This window comes from Antennarius striatus, chromosome 5, assembly GCF_040054535.1.
Source record: "Antennarius striatus isolate MH-2024 chromosome 5, ASM4005453v1, whole genome shotgun sequence".
Lineage (NCBI taxonomy): Eukaryota > Metazoa > Chordata > Actinopteri > Lophiiformes > Antennariidae > Antennarius > Antennarius striatus.
Window position 1 is genome coordinate 8,148,838 of NC_090780.1, and position 19,980 is coordinate 8,168,817.

Sequence of the window (19,980 nt, forward strand, 5' to 3'; positions counted from 1 at the left end):
CGCATGCATACATATATATTTGTGAGTACAGGCCCCTGTATCACACACACACACAAGGGGGCCTGTAGGCATGCAGGGGAGGTAGAGTGGCAGGCAGCTCCTTCTTGGTGCGCCTCAAATGAGCAATTTGTAAAGGGGACAGCACCTTGCTCAAGGGTGCCTTGGCAGTGCTCCGGAGATGAGCTGACACCTATTTTTGGGGGGGCGGTAGCAGGAATCGAACCACCGATCTTAAATCATAGGACGACCCGCTCTACCACCCGCTGAGCCGCTGCCGCCCCTGATGTCAACAGTGTCCCATCCTTGCCATATACAGCTTGGATTGTCCCCCGCTTTCCCCTTCTGAGATGTCGGACAGTCCTCCAGAACAACTTTTGTGCCGTCCGAAAGTCCTTCTAGATGGCCTCTCAGAACTCCTCCCATACCCTCTGTTTTGCCTCCATCACAACCGAGGCTGCAGTCCTTCTGGCCTGTTAGAACCCTGCAACTGCTTCAGGAGTCCCCAGGGACAACATGCCCCTGAAAGCCTCCTTCTTCAGTCGGACGGCTTCCCTGACCACCGGGGTCCACCATGGTGTTCGAGGGTTACCACCCCTTGAGGCACCCAAGACCTTGAGACTACAGTTCTCAGCTGCAGCTTCGGCAACTGAAGCTTTGAACATCGACCATTCAGGTTCGATGTCCCCAGCCTTCACAGGGATGCACGAGAAGCTCCTTCGAAAATGTGAATTGAAGGCCTCGCGGACAGTCCTCCTCCCGACATTCCCAGTTCAGCCGCACTATTTGTTTGGGCTTACCAGGTCTATCCAAAGGTTTCCCCTGCCAACGGATCCAACACACCACCAGGTGGTGATCAGTTGACAGCTCTGCCCCTCACTTCACCCGAGTGTCCAAACATACGGTCGAAGGTTAGATGATATGATCACGAGATTGATCATTGACCTCAGACCTAGGGTGCTCGGGTACCAGGTACACTTATGAGCATCCTTGTGTTCGAACATGGAACAGAAGTCCAACAACATAACACTGCTCAGTCCAACAACAGGTGTCTCCATCATTGCCGACGTGTGCATTGAAGTCCCCCAAAAGAACAATAGAGTTCCCGTGGGATCCCGTGAAAGACCTCATTTAGGGACCCCAAGAAGGCCAAATACTCCGAGCTGTTATTCGGCACATACGAACAAACAAATGTCAGAGTTTTCCCTCCTGCAGCTTTGAGGCGTAGGGAGGCAACCCTCTCGTCCACTGGGGTAAACTACAACACAGCGGCGCTCAGCTGGGGGCTTGTGAGTATACCAACACCCACCCTGGGCCTCATCTTGATGCAACTCCACAGTAAAAAAAGGTCCAACTCACATCCAAGAGTTTGGTTCAAGAACCAAGGCTGTGCATGGAAGTAAGCCCCACCACATCCAACTGGTATTGCTCCACCTCCAACATATGCTTCGGCTCCTTCCCCATCAATGAGGAGACATTCCACGTCCCCAAAGCCAGCTTCTGCCACCTGGGTCTGGTCCGTCGTGACCCCTATCGTCACTGCCACCCATATGGCAGCGAACCCAACCTATCAATCTGCCCTGCGGGTGGTGGGTCTCCAGGGGTAAACACCAATTTTTACATTAGAGCTGTTCACATTATACTGATTACTAGTTTTTATACGATCAGAAAAAAAAACTTTGTGATTTTTTTCACAGGTTTGTTTGTTCGTTCATTAATTCATCTTATTGAAGATGAGATGTAATCATCTTGTCTTCAGGCACTTATCTGACAAGTTGGTCATGAATGTTCCTATCCCAGCAGGTGGGGTACACCCCGGATGAGAAGCCAACACACAATTCAGAAAACCATTCACTCTCACATCTACGGACAACTTTGCAAAGACCAATTCACCTATGGTGCATGTTTTTGGAGGTGGGAGGAAGCCAGAGAACCCAGAGAGAACCCACGTAAACACAGGGGGAACATGCTCACTTCCAGGTGCACAGAAAGGAAACACATCCAGAACCTTCTTACTGTAAATGCTAGCCACTGGGGCTGTGTTTCTCTGTATTAAATATTAAACAAGCATGAAGTTCTGATCTTTCAAAACTGAAGTTAATAGTAATTTAAATACAGGCAAGCTAAAAAATATCACAAGGCTCATGTCTGGTACATAAGAGATGTGTTCTGCCCCTGAAATCCTCATCTGAGACAAATACCTCCAATGAGCCTTTATGGAAGTAAAACAAAGATCCCAAACATCAAAAGGCACCACTTGAGTACTTGGTTACTGTGCATAGAAAGTTTTGCTGAAGAATATTGAAGATTTTTTGAGTTATGCTTTGGAAAAAAAAATGGACAGATGGACAGACTACACTCCTTTATCCCTCTCCTTACTTCCTTTGTGGCAAGGAATGATCATAATAAGCTTCACTGCTGTTATAAAGTGTCTAATCCAAAGTATTATGTTTATCCCAAGCATTATAATTTACAGACAATCTGGTTTGGTAATAAAATAGAGCTTGGACCGCCATTCAGAAAAACTGTGGACGCTAGCCAGACACTTTTAACACACCGGTGGTTTGAAATGATCTTTGACAATTTGCTGAATGAAATTCCTTTTCTTTCTGCAGCTTTGTAAACTCTTCAGACTCAATCACATGACATAATAGTGTGTGCCTTGAGGTTTTCTTTTGGTCATGCTTGCTGTTGAAGCTGATAGTTTTCTGGCCCTGAAACTCAGATGAAAAATGGGACAAAGTGCGCAACATCTGCTATTATTTTAAAGTTATGGAAAATATTCCCAGCATTTTAGAGGCAATATCTTGGCTGCTGCTAAATAATTCAACGCTGAGACTCAACAGGAACTGGGTAGAAGCTGTCTCTTTAGATATTTTCACCATGGGAACACAGTTTATTTTGCTGAGGATAGCTGAGGTTATAATCGTTGTTTTTTCTAATTGTGTTATTCTCTTTGAGTCACGTACATACAGGTAAAGAGCATCTCCAAAGCGCTAATGGCGCTACTATAGCACAAATATGTAGTAATATGTAATAGTAATAGTAATAATATAGTAGTAATATTACTATTGTAATAGTAATATGCTTAATATTCATCACCATGGGGCACTTCCAAAAATACTGACTGTACAGTCAAACACAAACACAAAAGTATTAATGTAAGTAAGCTGATACATGATACAATGCATAAAAACAGACAAACTTAAGTCATCTGCTTTCGCTATTTCACAGAAAACTCCTGGATTTTGTGAAGTACTACAGTTTAATCTCTTAAAGGATTTCCAAAACTATCCAGGACCTCATTGGCCGGCACAGAGCCGGGCTTGTCTGCCATGAAGGGAGGATAAATCAGATGCAAGGCAGAGAGCGACAAGAAGAAAACAGAAAGAAAGACAAAGTGAGAGAGAGAGAGAGCGACACTTTTAAAACCTCCCTTCTCCATAATTTTCCACACAGATGGAGGCTTAAAGTATTTCTCAGTGTAGTGCAGCCTTCTCGTATTTCACTCAAGCATTTCAACTTGCCTCAACTAAATCCTCCCTTAGCTCTGTGCTTCCATTTTCTTGATTTAATTTTTTAAAAAGTAATATTCTAAGTACAAAGAATATATTAAAAAAAACACATTTTTGCACCTGTAATACATCTAATTTGTTTTACTTGTTAGATAACAAAAATGTTCAAATGATGTGAGGCGGATCCTCAGTTGTCCTGGATATTTTATTGTATGATTCTCATCGACAAAACAAAAACAAAGAAGGAGGAGATGCAGAGGAGCACCAGTTCTAGAGAATTTATGCAATTCGTGACTTACCTTTGAACCAGGAGAGCCAGGGAAGCCTGGAGCTCCAGAGGGACCAACTGGGCCCTGTAGAGAGGAAAGATCAGGCTGTCAGCTCTGCTGTTAATCACTGACACATCCAGCTGGAGATGCTACCATCATACTGTAGATGGGGTTTTGTGTGGAAGAGTGATGATGGCTTTCATCGACTGGATTCCTTAGTTGCAGCTAACGATGGCAATGAATCTAAAGCGACAGAGAAGCAATACTCACAGGAGGACCAGCGGGACCAGGCAAACCATCATTTCCACGTGCTCCCTGAATAATCAATAACACAATATCACCACATGGGCAATTTGACTTAATTGTATTGTCTACAAATAAGATGTAACGAGATTTACACTTGATATTGGATAAAAAAAACATATTGAGGTTCATGTCTCTGAATAACAGAAGTATAATTAACAGGTAGCACTTCTGGTTTGTGCATTAAAAGAAACACCTGTCAATAAATATAGATCACTGTTATGGTTATGCTCCTTCCTCTTTTAAAGCATCCAATCCACCTGTTGAAAATCTGATGTCAAATTATTATAGATTACAGATAGAACGATGACACTCACAGCAGCGCCACTGGATCCAGGGCGGCCTCTCTCACCAGGCAAACCACGAGGTCCCTGTGTGCATGTAGGAGAGGAGAAGCAACCCTTATAATCAGCAATCGGTAGTGTCTTAATATTTGTGCAAATATTTTTGTTTTCACATGTTGTTGCTGTGATGTCATGCATTACACACCATCGGTCCAGGAGTGCCATTTTCTCCAGGGGAACCAGCTTCACCCTATAGAGGAAACATTTGCTTTGTTGATGCAGCACAACAGTCTTTTTACTCACTTTTGTTAAGTGAAAGTAATGAATTCAGAAGATAGAAGAAGAAAGAAAGTCAGCTTTATTATCCCCAACGGGGAAATTATCTTTATACTCTATATGAATATATGTGTCTGACAATGTATACAATACAATGTTGTGTACAGGCCGCTGAACTAAGCACAATACACTAGGCATGCGATTAGTACAAACAAGCAGTGAAGGGTGAAGTGAAGGGTCGCGACTTCAGGATGTACCCCAAATGAGCAGCCTGTAGGGGGGATAGCGCCTTGCTCAAGGGCGCCTTGGCAGTGACAGGGAGGTAGTGCTGACACCTCCCACTGTCAGCTCACACTCCAAGGATGGCTGGTGGGAGCGAGTTATCCTCATATTTAAGGTATAGTTCACAGATTAATGGGAATTCCAATCCTACCTTAGCACCCAGGGCTCCAGTCTCTCCCTTTAGACCATCCAAGCCTGGATAACCCTGTCAAGAAAGAGCAGAGAGACAGTCACAAATGTGATCATAAATAAAGAAAAACAACAGTCTGAAATTCATAGAAACAGACAAAACTCACTCTGTGTCCCTTGATGCCAGGCAGGCCTGGAGTTCCAGGGAATCCACGCGCTCCCTATGATGCAAAAGGACAGACGATGCAGAGGGTTTATATAATACTCTGTGGCACTTGGCTGGAATCAGTGGGACAGAGCTTACAGAGTTTTGCTCCAACATTGAAAAAAAGGTTGTGCACTTGTTTTTGGCTCTAACGGGATCTTCAGAAAAAGCTAGGGTTCTTGATTATCAACAACTTTATCCAACATATTTAAAGGCTTAGACTGTATTTTACCAAACGGAAAATTCTCTTCCAGAGCACAGTACATGTAGAATAACACAGAATGACAGCAACACAACAAAACAAAGGTAATTTACAGATGTTAAGTATATAAAAAGTTAAAATCTAGAGACAGTCTACACTGTAATCTATGATGACTTAGTGCTTGATCAGTTTAAGTGTTTAATTAGTTTAAGCGGAGAAGGGGAGAGAGGAGTTTAAGTAAATGCAGAAATAGTTACTCTGAAGTGACAGCGTCACAGTTCAATTCAATTCAATTCTATTCAATTCAATTCAATTCAATTCATCACTAATATTCACTATACATGCAAGGGCATTCAAATGCTATCTGATGAGTATGATACGAAACAAATTGTTTTAGAAGTTTGTTAGAAGTCCTTTTCTAACAGTCTATTACCAGGGCGGCTGCTGGAAGCAGCAGAGACTAACAATAGAAAAACTTTCAGTCTAAAGCCCATTCAGAAGAATCTCACCTGAGGCCCAGACGGTCCACGCTCACCCGACTTGCCTGGTTTGCCAGCCTCTCCCTAGAGCAAGCAGAGAGCAGCAGACTGAAGTTAAAGCTAAACTCGTGCTTTTATTTAACACTACATTGAATGTGATCTACTGTACTCTGTACTCAATGTAGTTGATGTGAACGCAAGCAGTAGTAGTGGACATATTGCACTACTGTATATCATGTCGGCTGCCATCGTGTGGCCAAACATCAGAATTACACATGAGCTATTATAATTCTCGCAGTACAGAAAGTTGAACACATACTTAAATGCCCTTCTGTATTTTTCAGGTCAAAGGCAGCAGGGACGGTGAGTTTGCAGAATACAAACAGAGTATGTAATTAATGTAAGGAAAGTTGCCTAAGCCTCATTTTATGTCGTACTTTGCTTACTGGAATTGTGTTCAGAACATTATTATGTTATTACAGACACTTACATCATCTCCAGGTTTTCCAGGTGCTCCAAGAGGGCCACGGGGGCCCATGGGGCCCTGTTAATAAAGAGGAAACAAGCAAAGGTCAAACACAGTTTCTATTCAGGATGGTACCACAGACAGTTTCCAAACCAGACACAATAAAGACAGAACATCTTGTTTCATTAGCTCATTACTGATATCCTGCTGATCATTTCATGCCCTGATGGAGAACGCTGTCTTTGACTGATTGGGATTTAAAAGGCTAAAATTATCTTCAGTCTTGACAAATTCTTGGCCACCATCGTGACCCCTCTACAACTGTCAAGTTATTTTCTGGAAGGAGGCGTGATTTTAATCTGACATAACGATGCACTGGAACATTTTGACAAGTGGGGGCACCTCAGACCCTCCACAGGAACAGATTAACACAGCAGAGGTGAGACCCTGCATTTTCTATCGGCTGGGAAATGACAGGGCATGATGGACAATTTCTGGAAGCCTCCAGAGTCAGGTTGGAAACCACAGGAGGGGGAAGTAAGGGTGAAGAACAGGCTGAGAGGGGGCAGCAAGAAATTAAAATGGAGTCTGGTCAGAAATTTATAATGGACAACTATAAACACCCAAACAGGAACAGCATGGAATGTCGAGGTGGTTAAATAAAGACAAAATAATTCTGAGAGAAGAACAAAAGTGGTGCCTACAGAGTCCCAGTTAGTTCAGTATCGTTGACACTAGGCTTTAACACAACATAAACCAAATAGGGTTGAAAATGTTAAAACTGACAGGGTGGCTGCTCAAATAGAACTGGACATAGAAGTTAATGGAGAGCAACGATAGCTAAGAAAGTGTTGAAGAACTTTATGGGACTATAGCGGACCCAGCGAGGCTCGCAGGGGCTTAGGTTTCCTCATGAAGTTGAAAGAAGCAAATATATTGTGTCTCCAGTAACTGTTATCCAGTCTGGTTGTACATGTTGAGTAGAACAAAAAAAAGGGAGGGCATCCAGTTGAAAAAGATTAAGATGATGAGGTCTACAGACTTTGAAGCAAGTAGGTGAGGAGAAAAGACTCGTGGAGGACTCTGTGGGATACTTACAGACTGTCCAGGCTCTCCAGCCTCTCCTGGGTTGCCTTGGAAACCTTGTGGGCCCTGGGATGGAGAAAGAGGAGAGGTTGTTAAACAAGAGAGAAACTTTTGCTTTATATGCAGCCTCTGAGAGGACGTTAAGTTAAAAACTGCTACGGATTTAAAACAAAACAAAACAATGACAGACAATTTAAATGAAGCAAAATCGGAAAATCAGATCTTTGCTTTTTCATGTTTTCATCATCTGCTGTGATTTACATTGTGGCCACAATTCTACACATATTGATTTTTATATAATAAATATGTGTCATGTTTCGGTGGTTAATGATCTAAATAAATACATAATTAAAATATATTCTATGAACAGAATCAATAACATATAAACCAGCATCTGTATTAAATACAATTTTACCAACACAGTTATTGCAAAACTACCTCTGTGAAATATGTTATGACTCTAAGCCTGTTTGAATCCTGTCTAAAAGCAGTAAAAAGTGTCAGAGGATAAAATATGTTCCACTAGATGAGGATTGCTTTAAACCATCAAGTTGAAGCAAGTCAACCGGTTTCTCCTCCAACCTAACAGCTTCAATCGGAATCCGGGAGGAGGAAATGGGTTACAGGTGGAGCTCTGCCTCTGATGAGAGGCAGGGTGTGTTTGTGGAGGTGTAAACCCACAGGCTCTGTGAGCGGTAAACTGACAGGTGTAGAAAAAGCCCCTGAGCCTGCAGCTGGGTGACAGGCGTATCCCGGAAACAGTCACCATGGCCGCCAGGCCTGTACAAACGCTGATCCCTGACAGGCTGTGGTATTCTGGCCCTGTTATCAAAGTCACCGGTCATGCAGGGGTCATTATTTGTCATTATATACCTTTTGGGGAAGTAGACTATGTGGCTTACAAACACACAGCACTGAGCACATTACATTTGTTACATTTCACACAGCTTGTGCTGCTGTCTAGGGCATAGAGCTGGTACTTACAGGTGACCCAGTGGGGCCAGGTGGTCCTCGGGGACCCATGGGGCCCTATGGGAAGAAAAAACACAACAACAGGCTTATAAACAACAGCCACATCCGTATAAACGTCACCAACACAAGTAACAGTCTGGTGCAAACAGACGGTCTATATATGCAGTGCTGAGTGTGGGTGTTAAGGGGAAGGGAATATTTTTGTGAGCACTTGAATTCGGCTATGAAATTAAAAATGACCTGCTTCCCCCTAAAGGTAAAAAATGCTTCTTGTAAAATCCATAAATCCTCTGAAATTCCACAGTCAACGTTCTCTGTCCCTCTCTTTTCATCTTCAACTCCCTTCTTTTCCTAGCTCAGTTTACCAACTGCAACTTGTTTCAGGAGTTCACACTAAGGTAAACTCTATGTAAGTTTTTTTTTTTTTTTTTAATAACTTGAAACTGGATGAGAAATATCAATACTAAACTGTTGTAGAAAAATGTTTCCTCACTGAAGGTGAGATTCCTTAGACCAAAATCCTCCTTGGCTGGACCCTAATCTGCTCTGCGAGAGCACCTAACATCACACAAGAAAGGCATTTCTGCTTGAACTTCATGCATCACTGCTCAGGAAGTGAAAATCACATTCTACAGGGGTGATGAGCCAAATCTGTGTCACTTTTCTCCCTGTTGGCCTTTATATCTCATAAACACACATGTAAAGAAGATCAGTCGTGCAAGAACTGCATTACCAGTTGATTTCATCAACGCTCCTTCAATGAAGTAAAAAAAGTGCATCAATTGTGTGAAGTTTCCATCACATAAACATGATGATTGTGTTCATAAAATCAGGATGGCAGCCAAACAAAATGTCGCAGCGGGACACAGCGGTCCTCAGAGGCGAATGAAAGTCTCCTTTCAGTGGTTGTGAGGAGCCTTCACCGCCACAGGCAGAGATGCATAAATGGGGCTCTGTGACTTCAGGGTGTTTGAATATATGTTTGTGGCAAGTGTATACGTGTTTTCTAAATGTTTCCCTAGATCTGAGTGGGAGTGTTGTTGAGTGTTTGGTGCACTGAGAAGGTACATGAAGACTCATAAGCTTGTAATTAAACACTAGCCAAGTCTGATTCTGTCGCTGCTCTCTCCCCCAACAGTCTGGTGAAACCCAGAGTGAATATGGGCTGGCTTAAGAAAGGCACTGGTTTTATAAGAGACATGTGGAAGGACACTCAGTAGGAGTGAGGCCACATTGACTACTGCTAGCTGTGGAGAAGTGATCAGCTCCATTTGCCCCACACCCCCACTCCTGGTGTCTGAAACTTCTGCTGGGCTGAGGCACTGCTAGGCTGAACCAAAATGACTCCCAGTACGCTCTTTATGGAAGCTGCGATGCCAGATAACCAACTGCACCTTTGGTTATTCAAGGCTGTATGTTCAAGATAAATGGCTGTTTCCTCTATTTATGAAATGAATTGTCTGTACTCCATGTGAGGTGTTTATTTTCCATTACAATCCAAAACAGAGAGCTGACTGTTAATTTGTTGTTTCACCAGAATCCATCACTAAAAAAGTGAAAAACATGCTGGAATCTGTTCCCTCCCATCTTGGAAGATTTTAAATCCTCCATCAGTATCTCCTCCTGGGGGTGAATGGCAATGTAGATGTATCCATCTTGTGGTTTCTGTATTGGCGGTTGATTGTAATCCTCCATAAAAGTAAAAATGCAAGAAAAAAAAATTGCACTGGGATTGAGAAGGATTCCAAAATCCATTCAAAGTCACTTCAGGAGGGCCAGCACATATTTTAAACCCAGGCCTCCAGATGGAAAGACAGTCTGTCTTGATCCCTCCAAGAGTGTAGTGTCCAAGCAGATTCATAAGTAGCCAAATGAAACCAAAAAACAAGCAAAAAATAAATTAACCATGGACGTGGAAGCTTGTCTCATCATTGTTCCCTCACCATTGGTCCTTGCATCACACCCATCTGTGCACCTCCAGCCTTCTCATCAAAACCACCAGCCATCTGAGCAGCAAAGTTCTGGTGAAAGAAAATAAAAATATTTTTCGTTAATGAATACAAACTTGAGAGCTTTAAAAGTGAGATCTGTCTGTTCTTGGTGATATAAAAATAGAGCATTTATTTTGGTTTAATTTAATCTGCAGAGTTTGAAGGATGCTGTGTCATTTTGGCAGGAGAGGCGCTCTTAGTAGGCTGTCAGCTGCAGAGCTCATTATGCCAATCCTGACGCAGACAGAGGGCATGTGAACAGTTTTCATCTCCTTCGCCTTCACAAAGAGTCTCCTTGTTTCCCCCTAAAAAAGCTTCCTTTCCCTTCGTCTGTCATACTGCCTTCCCTCCTCCCCTCCACTCCATCGGCCTCCTCCCTCCCTTTCTCCTGCAAAGAATGAGAGGCATTCGATCTATTCTGTCTCTCTCTGCATTTACCCTCTGTTGTCTTCTCTCCTCCTCCTCCCAAAACATCAAACCTTTCCCACGTCTTTTGTGCTTCTGGAATCTCTCTGCTTATTCCATGTAGTCTGAGTGAAGCTGTTCTCAGCCATCATCAGGGATCAATCTATCTGCTCTTAAGTCTGCAGTGAGCGCTTCTTGTAATGAAGCACTTACCCCACCAAGGCCTGGGGGTCCATTAGGTCCAGGGGGCCCAGGGGGGCCAGGGTTTCCGGGTGTGCCAGGCTCACCATCTCTGCCACGGGGACCAACACTTCCCTGAAATGAATCAATACAATATACTTCTTTTTTCTTTTCTTTCTTTTTTTTTTAACTTGGATGAAAGCCAGCGCTATGTCCAGAAGTTTGAATGAGGATGTCATGAATCACAACAATCGGTCAATCCGATTCTTATTTGTAACCTGAAAGATGATACAACTTTAATGCAAAAATCTGTTTATAATTCACTTCATACAATGAGAGAAAACAGATGAAAAACAACACGGGGATATCAGCTGGTATCACAGAAAGCTGCCAAAGCCAACAGATCTGAGATGCTGAAACTACTGACTTTTGACATTTAATTTACAAATGAATAAAGTATTTATATCTTTCCATTCATCAACGATTTTTATATCCTACTATATACAGTATATACACATATTTACCTATTATTTCTTCTCATTTGACTCAAATATGCCCATTTTTTTGTAGAAACATAAACATAGATGACAGATATTTAACTAAGAATTACCCTACCACCTAATGTTTTAACTAGCTATAAAATCACATATAAAACTTTGATGTTCTGTTCGGGGGAAGCGTTAAATAATAATTGTGACAAGTGACTGGCTTATGGCCAATGTCTGAGCTCAGCTGCACGTTGGATAAATCATCACACAGTCACTGGCAGATGGCATAGTGCTGAATTGTAATTGTCACATACTAGTTTCATGCTCAAATGAATAGTTTCCGAACTGCACTGAGGGCCTACACAATTAAACTACTACTTTAGAGGTAAAAACCTCAATAAGAGACCATAGTCAAATTTTAGAATCACAAAGAAATACAAATTGTTTTCTCAAGAGGTCATAAAGTCTGCATTCAGCATAAATCACACTACCTGGCATACCTGCGAGCATGTAGTGACAAATTACCCTTCAAGGAGATCCTGAGCAAAGAATGTGCTGAACACCTTGAAGGCTGCTTAACCTCTGCTAGCCAACATCGACATGGTGCGGCAGGAACAATATGACAACACAAATTGGACTCCTAGCCCGTAGTTAATATCACATCCAAGTGTTTTTACATGCAATCATTAAATACAGGCTTCTGTTTGAGAAGCAGCGTATTCCAATATAAATCACATCTGTCAAACAACCCGGACGACACAGCGCTATTAGAACAACACACGACTAGTTAGAGATGAAGCCCTATCATGTAGATAGCAGACATCCCATCCACCATCTTCCCAAACACTTAAACCTATCAAATTACCCCTAATGCATTGTACTTCCCAAGAGAAAAGAAAGTCTGTCTAGATTTTGGAATGAAAATGACAAACTGACCCTCTCCCCTTTCTCTCCTCTCGGTCCACGGTGTCCTTGCTCTCCTGGTGGGCCCTGGTGAACAGCAGACAGTGAAGGAATCAGTACCTTCAGGTGATTTTGTAGAAGAAACAGCTGGAGTTTGGGAGCTCTGCTGTTACTGTTATGCAAGATCAGTTTCCATTTCCTGGCACTGCTTGCGGCAATTAAATGTAATACCTGCTTACTCTAAATACTGCCTTTCTCTGTACACAAAAGCTTCTGCAGAGAAATTAAGGGAAATATGAAACTGTAGAAATTGGTGCATACCATTGGGCCAGCTGGTCCTCTTGGTCCTACAACCTGTAGGAAATAGAGAAAACACGTCTTCTGAGTCTGCCATTTCTTAAAAAGGTGTTATACTTGAGGTCATATAGAGCACTATGGCACCAAACGATTTAAATTCAGGGCTACTAAAACACATTCATTTGTATTTGTTCATGTGGGGATTAGCTCTACATTCACGGTGGTGGAAACATCTTTCTCCAAATAGAGCAAGTTTATTCGTTGCTCTCTTCAGGCAAAGCATGTGAAACTTACTGTAAACAACAGCAACTTATTTCCTGCTAAGAACTTGTGTAGCCTCAGAGACATAAAACATTTCCATGTGCAGTTCAACAGTTTCACTGTCTGTCCTTCTCTCCTATACAACGAACCGGGTGAGGGTTGTGGTGAGGCATTAATCTGGCTTCCTGATGAGTGTATAATTTATCCGACCCGTCTGTGACTGACACGATTCATCATTAGACTAGAGTTATTCTTTTCTTCTTTTTTTCCTTTTGGCTTTTTCCCTTCAGGGGTCGCCACAGCGAATCAGTTGCCTCCATCTAACCCTGTCTTCTACATCCTCTTCTCTCACACCAACTACCTTCATGTCCTCTTTCACTACATCCATAAACCTCCTCTTTGGTCTTCCTCTAGGCCTCCTGCCTGGCAGTTCAAAACTCTGCATCCTTCTACCAATATATTCACTATCTCTCCTCTGGACATGTCCAAACCATCTCAGTCTGGCCTCTCTGGCTTTATCTCCAAATCCTCTCACAAGTGCTGTCCCTCTGATGTACTCATTCTAGAGTTATTCTGGTTGTTGATCATAATTACTTTATACATTCACAAATGTAATATAATATACTTTTGTTGAAGTTTATTTAATTAGTTTGAGTTTTTAAATGAAGTACATATGGTTGACTTTTATAAAGTTTTGCACTGGCATGAAATAAACTGTCAGTAGTATGTAAATGAAGAAAATATTCTCAGTTAAATGCTATTTATACATTATTGCATCAGTAATAACAATAAAATAGTTAAATATCTCATAGAGTGTACCACATCAGATTTTGGAGAGTATTTCTAGTACTCACTACTTTTCTTGCTGTACTTTAAGATGTTGATAAAACACTGTTCATGTTTTTACTCTTCAGGACTTCTACTTGTAATGAAATATCTTCATATCACAGAATTGCATTTTTACTTCAGCAAAGCAGCATTTGGGGGTTTTTTTGTGCTGTTTGTCAACTTACATCAGTAATGTCTCCAGGTTCACCTTTCTGACCCTGATGATGAAAAGATAATGCATAAAAACAGCAATTAGGATTCAAAGAACAAAATGATTTGATGTTATTTCTTCAGCTGTCTTGTATTGATCATATTTTACAGCCCTCAAGAGAATATGATGACAAGTAAACAACCATTACTGTGTCAAAGAGGAAACAGCTTCCATCCATCTGACAAGCTCTTTCATGACACATCTAAATCCATAAAGTGTAGGTCATGCACCACTGCTATCAGTCTGGGCTGGAGATTTAATCACAAGTTCTGCAGAGCTTCCTTTAACAAATACACAAAGCATGCTAATATCCTGCAGGATCTCACCTTAGCTCCAGGTGTTCCTGTTAATGTGGTCAAGTGGGGTGAGAGAGGAGAAGCAACAGTTAGAGAATGGACAACACATAAAAAAAACACCAGGGTTGTACTGCACTCTATTCCCTAGAAAAGCAGAAAGTCGGTACGCTGATTGACGATTGAGTTTTCCTGAATTAAACTGAAGACCACCACCAAACCACATTTACACCTAAACAGCCCATCATGTTTGAAAAAGTGTTGGCTGATTCACCATCTTAAAAGCTCAAAGCAGAAGCAAAGCAGCTGCAGGCAAAACAGGGGTGACAGGAAGCAAAAGATTTGGAATGCAGTAACTAGGCATTCCTTTCTAGGCTGTGCCTCTATTTTATAGCATTATTATTAGCAGTGGTAAGTAGCTATATGTTGATAAATCTGGAGTTTCTATATGTTATAAGTCAGCTGATATGTTATGATCTAAAGACATGTGAGGCATTCTTCTTCGTTACGTAGTCTAAAATATGCAAATTCAGATTTTTAAGTAATTTGATAAAAAATTTTCAGTGCCAACTTCACGTAGCTGACAGTGTTTAATAGCTTTAAGTTTGGACACATCTACTAATCTAAAAAAGGAAAAAACAATTGTAATTTGGCAGCTGGTTTGCACATTCTGCCTGTCTTAAATTCTGCTTACTCAGCACATCATTTAGCAAAGAAAGGAAGATTAAGTATTTCATGAAGTATTGTATTTCAAAAGCAAGCAATGCTAACAGTGACACGTTGGATTTCAGCTCAGCTCCTCGAGTGACACTTGCTTGTTTCCAAAGATCACAAATATGCTCTTAGTTTATCAGAGTCTCCTCTGATGGCAGTTTAAAATACTGAGAACGGCTTCACAGATTTTGACAGTTTTTCTTGCCATCAGATCTGCAGAAATCAGAGTAGAAATTTAGGACGTGCCTTCTTGACTGAGGTATTTCCTTAATGACTCCCACATGTTTTCACGTTACTCTGGGAATGAGCAAGTGCGGATGGGGCCAAGGTGAGCCAGCTATGGAAAAATGACGTTGAGGTAGGATTTCACTGAAATTTGGTCAGACGTGCCACTGTTGTTTTTTTCTTATCATTTGCTCATTTTGGGGTAGAAAACAAAATTAAAATCAAAGGTTGTTCGATAATAATGTTCTGATTTTACCCACAATAAATCATTCCTGCCAAACCTTTGATTAATAATACGCTGTTATTTTCTACCCAAAATAAACAACATGATCTTTGAGAGTAATTTATTTATGAGAGGTGTGAAATAAATAAATTACAACCAATGGATGGCGACTGGTCAGCGGCGCAGATGGGGCAACACTCTCCAAAAGGGATTTCAGGTTTGGGACAGTCTCTTAGCTCCTCGCAGACAATTTCATCACACAGGACGGTTCCAGTGTCACACACACAGATGCGACAAGGCTCTGGCTTCCATACGTCCTTGTCGCTATAGCGCTGTCCATCCTGCATACAGCTAAAAGCACCGTCCTCTGTGTGTGAGGTCATAGTGAGACAAACAGGTAGGACCATGGTAGAAGGAAAAAAGGAAATTATACATCAGGTATTTAAAAAAAAACATTTATATACTTATGCAGAATGCAAACAAAATCCTTTTTTTCCACTAATGCTGGAAGCACACACAGAGCACAACATAAAATGTTAATGCAAAAATTGTTGGATGTTGTTGGTTCAGTCTGATATTTCACTGAGCCTCTTAGCATTAAAAGCTTTGTAAAGGGCAACAAGCAGCACAGATGGGATCTGAACTCTTTCTGCAACAACAGCTTTCATTGTTTGCACTGTAACTATTTTCATCACTGATCATTTTACTTGTTATGTTTCTGATTAGTTCATTTTGAATTTTGTCAATAAAATGCCTCAAAACATAGATAAGTCTGTCTGTCTGTCTTAATATCTCACAACCAGAGTAATCATGTACTCAGTAACTTGTTTTATTTAAGAACAGTGTAAAAAACACTGAAGTTACCATCATACTGAATTTGACAAAAACAAGCAACAAATCCTTACATTTGAGAGGCAGCAACGGTTGTTCCTCCAGTAAACACATTAACTGGGAGGGTTTCAATCAAACTGCTGCACCTCTGCTACAGGTAAATTCCCCTCTCCTCCTGAATATGTCTGTGTGCCTCTTAGTAAGCTACAAAAAAGGACTACAACATGACGGACCTCATAAAAACAAACATACTTGTGAGATGATACCATTTATCGATAAGCACCTCTCAATCCAGTTATTGATTTAAAGGCATACAATCTCGCAAATAGCCACAAGGGGTCAGTGTAGCATCATGGGATCTATGTGAAGCTGAGAAACACCTGCAGGAAACTACCAATAGACTTAAGCAGTTAGAGACAGTAGGCCCACATTCCTCGACATGTTAAATATAGGGCGAGTCTACATTGTGGGAGACACCCTAATTTACTGCAGGGGAAACAGACCGACTTTGCATTCAGCAAATAAAAAAATATTATTTTTTTAAAAAATTGCATCTCTGGCGTGGAGTGCATACCTGAACGTGATGAGGGAGGGGCATGTGTCAATACAGGTACTGTACATGTTCTAAATTGTAGTACTGAAGAAAATGTAACAATGAACTCAGTAATCAACCATATTCCTACCAGACTGGAAAATGAGTAAATTTTACAGTCTGGCAGCTAAAAAGTCAACAGATGGCCAAACAGCCACTCAAAGACACGCTCAGATTGGAGCCACTGAACCCTAACCAAGGGGTAAAAGAAAGACCTCAGAGTACAGAGCAGCTAGAGTGAGAGAGGAGAGGGAGCAAGTACAGTAGCTATATTTACCTTAGAGCATTGCTTGTGTTTAGGCAACCTAAGAGACCTCAGTAGCAATGAATGGGGTCTTTCTGGAAGGGGACAGAGTGGGCAATTCACAAACTATTGCCTTGTACAAACATGGGGCATTTTAAAACCCATCTGGAGCCCATAGCTCTATCAGATGCCAATTTAGACACATCAAAGAAAAGAAAATCATTAGCATTCATGTAGGACCTTTTGACATTTAGGTTAACAGGCCTTGATGTACAGTCAGAGGGCTGCACCTGTCCTAGCCAAGATATGAAAAACTCTCCTGATATGGAATTTTATTTTCTGGGACAAGGGCTCCTCTGTGCTGGAGAGTAGATACAAAGCTGGCTTTTTGTCGCTGAGAGTAATTTATGAGTTTCCTCTCCCAAGTATTGGCAGCCATGCTTTTTTCCAGGAGACTAAAATGAACAATTAAAACTATAAAGTGATCCCAGGTGGAAGGGAGTAGAGTCAGTTCTGCTCCCAATGTATTTAGTACCTTCTTGCCCTTGATCCCTTCTCTACCTCTGTTTGATTAACATGACCACCCCCTCACCTACACAAACAGTCAATCAGTAGTAAGAGTCATAGAAAGGACCTTAAGTTTACTTAAGGCCACTGATCTTGCTATTCTGAAGTCAACATAATAGTTCTTTGCCACTTCAGTGTCTCTCTGAAAAAATGCTGGAGAAACAATGGCTCGCATTATTTCCAGGAGTCTATTTTCTGAGAGAGTAACCTGAAACCTGCTGTTGCTTTGGCTTTTGGATATTCCTCCATTTCCTCAGTCTTGAAAACACATTTTCTTTGTTTGAAAAGATATAATTGTTTTTGTAAACTTAGAATTAAAATAATAATGGCCCTGTCTTTCATTTTTCCAGTCACCTCTCCCTTGCACCTTGGCTCTGACTGTCTTTGACTGTCACAGCTACTTGGTAATCCTTTAAGCAGATGGAAACCCTGATATCATGTGGAACATAATTTCTGGCCTCAATCTGCTGGTGCACCTTCAATCTTAAATGTCTCTTGAAGATATTACGATGATGAATAAACAAACCCACTATTATATGTGGATCTAAAGTCAAAACTGCATACCTATAGGTGTCAGAATATCTTCAAGTATGGAGAAATATTGAGTTTTCATTCGTGGAATTAATATATGAAAGGATCCCTTCAAAACTGGTTATTATTCAACCATTCTGCCTCAGCAAGCTAGGATTTGTCTGGATGCCCTCTGACAGCAACGGAATGTCAGCATTTTTCACCGAAGGCCCTTGAGCTTAACCACCTTTCACTTTCTGGCCATCCCATCCCCCTCTATATTGGGTGAATCTGCAGTAAAAAAAAAAAAAAAAGAACCTGTCAAGGCCCATAAAGCACCCACAGGTGTCCAGCAGTTTGACTGTAGGTCGCTAGGCACCACTGTGAAGGGTCAAAATCTGAATCTCATCTTTTACTTCTGCAGAACATAAAGGTCACAGAATTATAATACATAATAAATATGCTCTCTATAAAGTCACTAACATAAAAATAAATAAATCCACAGGAGCAAGAAAATAAAGAGACTCTGCTCTGTGCGCATTATTTTTGGATAAACTTGCTACATCTCCATCCATTGCGTCACTTTTACGCACATCAACAACTTTTCTATTCAGTTTGATCACACTTTTAATATAAAGCAAAGTCACCTCTGTTGGAAGGTAGAGGGTCCACAGCGATCAACAAACATTATTTTTTGATGCCACAGAGTATTACAAGCCAATAACTTTTTGTGCGTAAAAGGAATTAGCGATCCAATCATTTTAGACCCCTAAACAAACACTAAACTATTCACAGATTAGGTTTTGTGTTTATGGTTGTGCGTAATTTGACTAAGGACACCTGCTCCCCGTAAGCACTAAATGACAACTTTAAATTCTCGTCATTATAGAGAAATGAAGCTGACACTTACGGTCGTCCTCCTGACATCTCACCACGGTTAATAGACAGACTTGGGCTGCTACAAGTAGCAATAGAGTCCTGGAATCCATAAAGCTGAACATGTCTAAATATTAGACAAGCAGGGCCCTCAAGGGAGAACGAAGGGTGCGAAGGAAGCGGAGGCTTCTCTCAGTATTTAGTGTGTGTGTCCCCGGTTACAAAAGACAAACCATTCGAAATTCACTCCTCCCAAAAGACGGATGGGAGCGATCAATCCAGCGCCAGGACCCGGACCCGCAGCAGAAACTCAGCACCGACCGCTTCAGGCCAGACGCTGTAGTTTTATGTCCACGATGCCTTCAATGAATCTTCGTATATTCCCAGTCCGGCCCCTTACCCCCCGTAAACCTGAAATCTGAGCCCCGTTTCCCTCCCATTCTGTCTCCAGGTTCCATTATCCCAGTCTCAGACCACTCCTTTCTACACGTGCTGCTCCTGAACCCGAAAAAACTCCCCCCGCTAAGATTCCGGTGCAATCACCTCTCAGACCACCAGTTTACTGAAAGAGTCATTTACATCTTTTAGATCTTGATCTTGAAAGTGTTTCTTTTAGCTCAATAACGTACTATTCATACACAGGTAATTACGTGTGATGACACTCAAAGATCCATAAATTCAACTTAAATGTTATAGTCAAGCTGAGTAACAGGTGGGGGGTATTTCCTGCACCTGTGGTCACTCTAATAAACAAGGTGTGGACTAGTAAGAAAACGTCTGATTCTCCTTTGGTAATATTGATTTTGAGCCTTATGAGTTCATCATATTCTGAATACTCGAGTTCAAGCAGCAGTAGTTAATTGACCAATTGATGTT

At 41.5% G+C, this 19,980-nt stretch overlaps 1 protein-coding gene across 3 annotated transcripts in view; it reads right to left on the minus strand.

The window, feature by feature from the left end:
- col2a1b (collagen, type II, alpha 1b) overlaps window positions 1-19,458 on the minus strand; it is a 48,672-nt gene extending 29,214 nt beyond the window's left edge. Inside the window, exons 1-18 of one of the 3 annotated variants that reach the window (XM_068316448.1) lie at window positions 19,139-19,458; window positions 15,642-15,851; window positions 14,356-14,372; window positions 14,004-14,036; window positions 12,754-12,786; window positions 12,466-12,519; window positions 11,075-11,176; window positions 10,409-10,486; window positions 8,478-8,522; window positions 7,506-7,559; window positions 6,432-6,485; window positions 5,972-6,025; window positions 5,223-5,276; window positions 5,078-5,131; window positions 4,574-4,618; window positions 4,402-4,455; window positions 4,052-4,096; window positions 3,812-3,865 (exon numbers count right to left, since the gene is read on the minus strand). In XM_068316448.1, the coding sequence (XP_068172549.1) occupies window positions 3,812-3,865; window positions 4,052-4,096; window positions 4,402-4,455; window positions 4,574-4,618; window positions 5,078-5,131; window positions 5,223-5,276; window positions 5,972-6,025; window positions 6,432-6,485; window positions 7,506-7,559; window positions 8,478-8,522; window positions 10,409-10,486; window positions 11,075-11,176; window positions 12,466-12,519; window positions 12,754-12,786; window positions 14,004-14,036; window positions 14,356-14,372; window positions 15,642-15,851; window positions 19,139-19,229 (1,131 nt within the window). In that variant the 5' untranslated portion in view covers window positions 19,230-19,458. Of the gene's footprint in view, window positions 1-3,811; window positions 3,866-4,051; window positions 4,097-4,401; window positions 4,456-4,573; window positions 4,619-5,077; window positions 5,132-5,222; window positions 5,277-5,971; window positions 6,026-6,431; window positions 6,486-7,505; window positions 7,560-8,477; window positions 8,523-10,408; window positions 10,487-11,074; window positions 11,177-12,465; window positions 12,520-12,753; window positions 12,787-14,003; window positions 14,037-14,355; window positions 14,373-15,641; window positions 15,852-18,282; window positions 18,489-19,138 lie in introns of those variants that run through there. The other 2 variants (XM_068316449.1, XM_068316451.1) reach the window with 2 other exon arrangements.
- Between the last annotated feature and the right edge of the window lie 522 nt (window positions 19,459-19,980).